Raw genomic sequence first — 9,410 nt, 5'->3', positions numbered from 1 at the left:
CGTCTCTGAGCCAGATTATCTCCCTCCTCATTGGATGTCTAATCACTGGAGGGAGGTTGTGGGGACAGAGGCGTCCTTCCTGAACAAGTGAATGTTACTGCATGGAGTAGAGCTCGTGTTGAAAGGCATGCTCAGGGAGGGTGAACTGTGTTTACCTCATCGTGATGTACATTTTGAGTTTGACAATTGTTTTTAGTTCCCTTCGTTTCTTTTGGCTGTGGCATCATATCTGAATATACCTACAACAGATGCTAATAAAGATCTATCTATTTAACTTTCATTTTTTTGTCTTTTTTAAAAAGAGATTACAGATGTCGTCATGATATAATCTTTAATCCCTATACACACATCTCCCTCTGTAACATTGCACATCATCGTCATCTTCAGTTTTTGGACAGAACACACAGGTGGGGTATTTTGGTCAGGTCACGAGTAAATTAATAAAAAGAATCGATAAATAATAGAAAAACTCTTCTCCACATTATCACATATAAAGTTCTACATATTCAATACAACAATGTAACAGGACGGTTAGACCATTGTATCTGTACAAATAGATTTTCACATGTTCTTGTCACATAGTTCACGTACTTTATGATATACTGCACTTGTTGGCCAACATTACAGAAGAGCGACGGGTTACAGGGCGTAACCTCGGTTCTCTGAGTCTTGAGAGGTTCCCCGAGAGTGAGGACACTTATCATTAACGAGTTTCTCTTCTCCAAACCCGGGTCGAATAATATTTAAAAGTCATTTTTAGAGTTAAGAGTTTCCTCCTGTGTTCTTACCTACTGGTAATTATTATTTGGCCCAGGTGTCAATTTTTTTTTACAGAAGTTCTCCAAGCTGAGGAGCTGGGATAACTTCTTGTTTCACTTGTATTCAACATAATGCTGGCGGACGATGTTTATGTTATAAAGCCAACGCACTGCACACTTTTACTGCAGAGAAAAACAAACCAGTTGACGGTAACAAACACTCTGGTGAACAACAAGGTCAGGGCCGGGTTCTCTCAAAAAGCATCTTTTGACTACGTCCGTCTCCGCGTCGCAAAATCCACAATGATGCAGATAAAAGGTCAAAATGTTTAATTTTATGAAACCCTGTCCACCCAATGTCATAAATATGTAAAAATATTTGAAGATTTAGTTTTAATTCAAAGGGCAACTGCACTTACTTCAGTTCCTCACCTCTCTTTTGAGAAACTTCACTCCTGTGTTCCCACGTTGGAAACCTCTGAGGGCTCGTTCACAGCTGAGTGTCAGTGAGGGGTCGCCCACCTGGTGGTCATGTGACAGGCGTTAGAGTGACGTGGGAGGAGCTCTGAACGACCTGCACTCAACAGGAGGCTGCAACACTACTACCATGGGCAACAGTCTGATCTTCAATTTAGTCAAGTTTTCATCTGGATTTCACGTATTTAGACAAATTTTCCAGAAAATGAAAAAAATGGGTGATTATTTAAGTAAACATTAAATATTTGTTAAGTTTTAGAATTTCTTTATCATCTAATCTATCAAAAATAAATTGACAGTTTGAATTTATCTGCATGATTGCACACATGTGCAACTTAATCAAAAGCTGCACATGGCGAACACCGCCCTGGTCAGTCAGTACAGTTGCAACACAGTTGCACACATGCATCCTCCATCTTTCATTCAGCACCCGTGTGCACCCCTCACCCCCCCACACACACAAACACCCACAGAAACAGACGACAAAGCTCGATGTACGCGCTCGTGTATCTACACCCAGGAGTCGGGGGAGCCCGTGAACTTGTTGGCCTTGTTCGAAGGCCTCCGCGTGGTGGAGTAGAAGTCCACGTAGTTGGTGTTGGCTTTGAACCGGAGGGACTGGCTGGCGTAGCCGTCGGGGGAGGACGGGGTCAGGTGGACCGGCTCGTCGTCGTACTGCTCCTCCCCGAAGCCTTGAGGGGACGACAGGTACATTCTGTAGCTGTTGTAGTTCTTCCTGTCGGGCTCGTCGTAGAATGGCTCTGGATGCTGGGACCGGAACAAAGAGGGGATTTATTGAGCAGGGAATAAGGATTGTGTCACTGCACATGCTGACATTTAAAAAGCTAGAGACATGTTTGCATAAAATGTGACTTAAAACGAATGATTTAAAATAGTGTCCATTCTTTTTCTGACCTGGGATCTTCTCAGATCCTCCCCTGACTGGGAAGAATATGTCCCGATGAAATACGGTGTTTTCTTCTCAGACCCTGAGCACAGATGGGAGAAAAACATAAGTCCAAAACACCAGTGGGTCCTTACAGGGATCTTTAATCAGTTAAGGCTCATGAATGCAAACCTGTGTACTGCTGCTTGTGTAAACTGTTGTCTCCGTAATAGGTGTCGAGTTGCATAGATGACTGCGCCCTCTGATAGTTTGAACTGTGTCCTCGTATCCCGAGCATCGCTGGAGAAGATGTTGCACTGCCGCCTGAGGAACAAAAACACAAAAGTATATTTTTCTCATTAAAACATTACTTGTCCACAGTTCGAAAAAGAAGATCTGGGGCCGTCGGTTCGACCACACTCACCGGATTGGATGACCGGAGACATTTGCAGAGGGCTGGTGGGCAGGGTCGGCTGGGAGCGGTAGCGGTCTCGCTCCAGGGTGGAGACGGGTGTGACGAAGTGGGTGTAGTTCCATCCGTCCTGCACAGAGGTTACATCGGCCCAGTTAAAAATAAGAAGCGAGTTTGAAATCCTCACTGTGGTTACATCTGTGTCTTTTATCGTTTAAGTATTGTTCGACAGTACATGTGAATTATGTTGTTACATATTACAGCTTAAAATCTTTGTGCTGGTACTGACCTGTTTGTAGAGGTTCCTCAGCTCCCTGTACTGCCACAGTGTGTTCAACACCTGAGCCGCCGCCTTCACCACCTTCATCGAGTACCTGCGAAGAAATATAACATCCCAGAATAATGATTCGATGAGGGTTTATGTTTTGAAATTAAAGTTTAAAGGTCAATGATCGTCTGCTGTTTCTTACCCCTTCCCTCGCCCTTTGCTGATGTCCACCAGCCTCTCGATGCCGCCGCTGTCGGCCAGAGCTTTGGCGTTCTCCATGTTGCGGCTGGTGACCTCGTGCAGCGTGCAGCACACCGACGCCACCGTGTCGTCCGACAGCACCGACGGGCTGCTGCCGGGCAGCCGGTTCACCAGGTCGCGCATGGCGTACTTTCCTGCAGTGGGAGACGAGGCAAAATAATAAATCAGAGGATTTGGACTGACGGGAATATTTAAAGCCCGGCTCGGTTATCTAGAACCATTAGTCTTCATTTGGAGTGCTGTCGAGTACGTTCAGTCAAATATTTCCCAATTTCTAAGCCCTGTTTTTGGTCTCTACCCTCTCCTGAGGGAAATATCTGCCTCCTTAGCTGCTAAATGCTCCATTAAGTTCACCAGCTGCTCTCTAACTGGGTCGGTCTGCTGTTTGCTAATGGGCAGGTTGAAGTCCGTGGCTTTTTCACTGTGAGAGCAAACCAAAACAATATTGTACTGTAATGATACAAAATACGAATATCAGGCACTTTAATGAATGACTTGGTTTTATGTGGAAGCTTCTTCATGATTTCCCTCTGACTCTAGTCCACAAGGGGGCGACGTGTTCTCACTCTGTCAAACCTGAGCCTGCTTGATATGAAAACCTATATCCAATGAGCTGATGCTGTTCCCCACTGAAGTGTGAAAATGCTCTTTTCTCAGCCGAGCTGGTATCAATCTGTTGGCTGGGGGGGGGGGTGCATGTGTGTTTCAGCGTGTGATTGGACCTATGAGCTCCTTGTTGCGGCTGTCCAGCGCCATGTTGCGGAGAGCTGTGGCCACGGAGCAGACGACCCGGTCGTTGTCCATCCTCAGCAGCTCCACCAGGATGGGCAGACCTTTCTCCTTACGCACCGCCGCTCGGATGTACGCCGAAAACTGCACACACACAGATTCTTTGGTTATTTCACATTATAGATTTCTGTGGGGGGGGTTTTCTTGCTTCTTCCCTTGATGGATTAAAGTCATTTATCATGCACCACTCAGGATTATTTGAAGTATTTGAGCTTTTGAGTCTCATTTGTTAACTTGAAGGAATGCGATCATGATTATTTACCATTAAAAAATAGTTTTAAAAGATCTGAAGCAAAGATTTCAAACCTATATGTTATAGGTTTGAAATCTTTGCTTCAGATCTTTTAAAACAATTTACCTTCCAGTTTCCGGCGGAGAGGTTCTGCAGTGACCCGGCGGCCCCCTCCAGCGTGGCGGGGTTGGAGCTCTCGGCCAGCAGGTTGAGGTACGGCTTCACCACCATCGGGTGCCACAGTAGCTCGGCTCCTCTCAGAGGCTGGGAGAAGCCTGGGATCGGCCCCCCGTCATCCCACTGCACACACAAACTTCCAATCAAGACCTGGAACATCTCCTCCTCCAGAAATTCAAAAGGTTCTCCATGTGCTGAACACCACACCCTCCTGTTTGTACCTTGTCGTCGGGCCAGCCGCTGCGCTTCCTGCCGCGCCTCCTCTTGCCCCAGCAGAGGTAGTCCAGCTCCTTGCCCGGGAAGGAGAAGCCCAGGAGGGTGTCGAGCTCCTGGTTCCCGAGGAGACGAGAGGAGGGCATCTCCACCTCCAGCCGGTACGAGAGGTTCCTCAGGGTGCAGATGCAGTTCTCCACAATCTGAGGGGACACAAGGAAGAGTGAGCCTGCAGGTGGCGCTAGAAGGAGGGAAATAGAATCACTGTAATAAATAGGACGGAGGTGGTTATGTATTTAGTGATTACCTGGAAACACTAATTATAATCATGCAATCATTGATGATACAACTATGATCAAATTGCTTTTTTAAATGTAATCTGTGCTGGTCATAGTTACTTATTAAGTAGAACTTGGTTATAATAGTTCCAGTAATAGAAAAGTAGTAATGGTGAGAGTAGCAACATGAACAGTATCTTGAAATATGATCAAATTGTGTTTTCATGACATGGTTCACATTCTGAGTTGGATTTAGGTTCATGTAAGAAACTGTAAATGAAACATGCTTTAAGTGCACGTGTTTGTGTGTGTGGGGGGGGGGGGGGGGGGGTTTGCAGCACCTTGCTGTCGTAGTCGGAGGTGTTGACGCAGGCTTTGAGGACGTGGAGCAGGGAGTCGACCAGACCTTCACAGCAACGCAGCTGACTCCTCGCCTCCTCCCCTGCTGAGCTCAGGTTCCTTACACGCACGCAGACACACACACACACACACACACACACACACACACACACACAGATGTGAGGTGCAGTGCTTGGATTCCCCCACAGGGCGGCTGAAAACCTGCCTGGATACAGTAACGGATTGAGCCCATCCTCCAATAGGAACCCTCAGCCGCTGCTAATGGAGGGCTGACATGAGACGACTGCACAACGGAACGTGCTCCCACAATGCATTTCTATACCATCAATCTACAGCCTCCTTCGGTGGGAGTGCAGAGAGACGCCTGGAGGCTCCCGTGTGCAGGAGCGTTGTTTAGAGTCACTCAGAGGAAATGGATGATGATTACAACTTGGTGACGACACCGGTTCCTCTCAAGCCCAATTGAACTGGGGAGTCTCCACTCAGCAGGTTTAAGTTATTTGATATAGCCGAGCCGTGGGCCAATCAGAGCCCGCGACTGCAGAGCACGGCTGTCTGATTCACTCACTGGACGCTGCTTTCAAGCTCCACTTGGCATTTATATGCAAGCAAAGCTGCAACGTCGACTCTCTGCTACTAGACTCTATGTGTTTCCATGAGACAATCAAACCTGGCTTCGTTGATTAGTCAATAAAGAAAAAGGATCACGGCCCAGTAGAGCTGCTTTGACAACTTTCAGAGCAAAAACGTTCAACATTTGATGGTTTTAGCTTCTTCAAAGGGAGAATTTGCTGCTGCTGGACCAAAAAATCGAAAATTCTCTTCCTCCGGTTACTTTGGCAAAGGGCCTCAATCTCCACCTGGTAGCTGGCTTCAGTATAGGCTCCTATACTGCCGCCTCCATGTTAAATAATGGGACTAAAAAGTCAAATTACATGTGAAATTACTTTCTGTCATCTAATGATGCTATAATATCTCATGATTGAGAGCAGAGACTGACTCGTGATTGGTCGGGGGTGTGATGCTTTGCTCAGGTCAGTTCTGTTTCGTGAGCTGTGCACTGAAACGTCCAGTCAGTGCTTTTCTTTTAAGATCTGTGATCAGATGCACACTGAAGACTTCACGCCTGCATAAAATCTCCATTAGGGAGCCTCCCGTTGACGGATTGTGTGAGCATGATAATGTGCTGTGGGTTTACAGAATCACCAAGATGGAGATCAGAAAGCAAAACAGGAGTGCCGACGACTAATAAATTCAAAAGTTGCCCTTGCATTTCAAAAACTGAAAACATTTTAATGAGCTAATGCCATGCCGGGTAACACAACAGGCTAAGGAGGCAGAACACTTTGTTAAATGTTTTTTCATGAGGAAACGAGAAGTGATTTATGTGGATTGGGACGGATCTGACTGTAAGGAGTTGTATAAATATTTAGCAAAGCGCTGATTAATTTGTCCAAACGTGCTCCTTACAGCTCCTTATTTACTTTGATAAATAACAAGACGAATGGCAGAATTTATCATTTGTTCTAAACTGTTCAGAAGTCTGTGCTCGACTCCTCACCTCAGGCAGCCGGTGGTGTTTCGCAGCAGCAGGGACGACTGGAACTTGACCTTGTGGTCCTCGCGGTGCGACACGCTGCTCCAGCCCGAGTGGGGGATGACCACCGTGTTGGTCAGCGTGCTCAGGGCGTCGCGGATGATGGTCATCTTCACTGCGTCGCACGAGGAGAGGTTCCACAGGACACCTGCAGGGAGGGGGGGAAGGATTTTCAAATATGTGATTCCATCCAAAACTGTTTGTCGTATAGTAAAAATCTGATTTAATGCAGAAATAATATTCAGTTCTACAGTCTTTTTATATCTTGGAATTTTGTCAGTGACCGGGTGAGAGACCAGTTTCTTCCACACTGGCAGGAAGTCAGAAAAGTTGAGTGACTGGGAAAAAACCCAGACAGAAAAAAATGTCAACGTCAAGCTTGGAGTGTTTTTGTGCATCCTAAACATTTATAATAGGCAAAAAACAAAGTGATGTATTTATACATTTGCAGATATATACCTGAATATCAAGTATTGTACTTCATGTAGGGAGAAAAGGTGGATCCAGACTTTCCCAGAGTTTTAAAACCGTCTGAGGCCTCTCCTGTGTTTTCCTCTGTGCCTGCTCCGTCTAGCAGCTTCATCTCCTGGTATTAAACAGTATGTGTGGCTGCAGGCACAGTCGGCAGCATCCTGTTTCCAAAGCACTTTATTCTAGCATCTGTCCCGAGGACTGTGCCGAGATCTGTTCCGTCGACGCCGCGCGCCGACTGTTTAAGCCGCCGCCGCCGCTCTCACCTCCCACAGAACAGCCGACATTCAGATTTAGACACTGCCGGCCAGACAACAAACCTCCATAGCAGGCAAACGCCCACTCACAATGCATCGCGTTGCATTTTGCATTCAGAATCTGTTTTTGTCGACACGCGTGCAGCTTTCACCTGAATCTACCCCTCGGGGAATAAAGAAGAAAAGTAGCCTACAAGTACTTTATGATCGTCTATATCTACGTATTGAGATACAGATGTACAGATGCAAACTTTTCCTGCATTTGTATTATTTAAAGACACAAATTCAAGCCTTTAAGACACGTCACGCCACTCGGCAGCCATCGTTACGCCTTCAGGGGGAGATTTCAGGCTGACAAAACCAGGATCCCGTCTGAAGAGATGGGGATAGAGCCAGGACTACATTCACTCAAATAGAAACTGCACGTGTTTTGAATCTGATTTAATCTGATAAAAAAAATAAAAAAAGCTTAAAAAGTCTGGCAATCTTGCCCCAGAGTAGGATTTAAATAAGGTCTCTTAAATGCGTCTTATAAGCATGTGCAGGGATTGGCTCCATGTGCTTCCTGTTCATTATAATGCAGACGATTGGCTTATTGGGAAGAGGGGCGGGGCAAGTGATATACAACCACCATTTTTTTGTTAAAGGTGTAAAAATGTTTAAAGTGGTAGGAAATGTATTCATCTTAGTTTGGGAGAAAACCATGAATGTAACCCGACTTGACGTACCAGTGACCAGCTCGCGCACTTCGTTGTCGGTTGTTTTCCGGAGGAGTCGCAGCAGCGCGGGCACGCCGCCGCAGTTCCTCAGCGCCACTTTGTTGTTGTCGGTGGCCTTGCTGTAAACCAGGTTCCTCAGGGCCCCGCAGGCGCTCTTCTGAACCTCCGCCGCCTTGTTGTCGAGCAGGTCGACCAGGTGCTGGATGCCACCCAGGTGAGACACCTGCGGACCAGGGACCAATGAAAGAGGAAGTTACACACTCGCTTTACAAGTTAGCAGCAGCTGAAAATGTGTCAGTACACTGGTGGCCATTGTCTAGTAAACCTTAGAGTCTGCTGTCTACCCTCATTAGTACAGAAGGATTAGTCCGTTATGCATACAGACGCACACATACATCACCTGCGCACTTTTTTTATTCTTACAGGATATGAGTTTCCCTGTATTCTGGTTATATTCTATTTCTTAAATTGCTATAAAATAATATCATGGCTGTAAGGCTGTTGTTCTTTTGTGTTGTATTAATGCCTGTGTTTGCATAGACCTAATACTGCGTGTGCGTGGCTGTGCGAAACATTATATAAAACATCCAGGGTCGGTGGGGGTCGCCAGTCTCTGGCACCGTTATTTTGGGGGTCACCAGCTGAAAAGTTTGGGAACCCTTGCTATAGAGGATAGACTTTCCAAACCAAAAGGCCTGAGCTTGATTCTTATGAAAGTCCATCCTTTAACAAGCAGAGCTACTTGACCAGAGAAACACAAGCCTACTTCTTTGAGTTCTCTAGTCCTACTCACTGAGACTGAGTGGAATTATGAAGTTATACACATGAAAGACTTGAGAACCCAAAGAAAGAGACTTGTATGAGTCTGGTCAAGTAGCTCAGCTTCTTAGAAGATGGAATCAAGAATCAAGCCCATCACTTAAGACTGCTGAGTCCATTCTCTATAAGACTGAGTAACTTGGTCAGGATAAAGAACGTTCTGGATCCAAAGCTCATTTAACCAGTTTTCTCAAGTGAAAATGCAATATACATATAGAACGTCTGTTACTCCCATTCGATCGTCCTTCTGTAGCATAGAGGAAAGGCTACAGGTCTCGATAGCACAATGTTCTAGGTTCAAAACCTGCTGATGTTACCTTTTAAATTTAAATGGTTAGAAGCCTGCCTCATACACCCTTGGCCCCGGGCTCTGGTCTCTCAGTTATAGGATGTACTGATACATCTGAGAATGTGGGTTCAAATAGTCAAATTTTCA

The 9,410-nt window shown here is 45.9% G+C and overlaps 1 protein-coding gene across 1 annotated transcript in view; it reads right to left on the bottom strand.

Annotated features, from left to right (window-relative positions):
• Window positions 1–214: 214 nt before the first annotated feature.
• LOC128430973 (plakophilin-4) overlaps window positions 215–9,410 on the bottom strand; it is a 33,498-nt gene continuing 24,302 nt past the window's right edge. The window contains exons 10-21 of the mRNA XM_053417134.1: window positions 8,165–8,378; window positions 6,673–6,856; window positions 5,093–5,210; window positions 4,482–4,676; window positions 4,210–4,383; window positions 3,785–3,935; window positions 3,004–3,196; window positions 2,823–2,907; window positions 2,546–2,663; window positions 2,314–2,445; window positions 2,151–2,224; window positions 215–2,003 (exon numbers count right to left, since the gene is read on the bottom strand). Coding sequence (XP_053273109.1) covers window positions 1,746–2,003; window positions 2,151–2,224; window positions 2,314–2,445; window positions 2,546–2,663; window positions 2,823–2,907; window positions 3,004–3,196; window positions 3,785–3,935; window positions 4,210–4,383; window positions 4,482–4,676; window positions 5,093–5,210; window positions 6,673–6,856; window positions 8,165–8,378 — 1,896 coding nt within the window. The 3' untranslated portion in view covers window positions 215–1,745. The remainder of the gene's footprint in view (window positions 2,004–2,150; window positions 2,225–2,313; window positions 2,446–2,545; window positions 2,664–2,822; window positions 2,908–3,003; window positions 3,197–3,784; window positions 3,936–4,209; window positions 4,384–4,481; window positions 4,677–5,092; window positions 5,211–6,672; window positions 6,857–8,164; window positions 8,379–9,410) is intronic.

The sequence above is a fragment of the Pleuronectes platessa genome, chromosome 24 (assembly GCF_947347685.1).
Source record: "Pleuronectes platessa chromosome 24, fPlePla1.1, whole genome shotgun sequence".
Lineage (NCBI taxonomy): Eukaryota > Metazoa > Chordata > Actinopteri > Pleuronectiformes > Pleuronectidae > Pleuronectes > Pleuronectes platessa.
The sequence above is the reverse complement of the archived record's forward strand: the minus strand, read 5'-3'. Positions and strand labels throughout refer to the sequence as shown.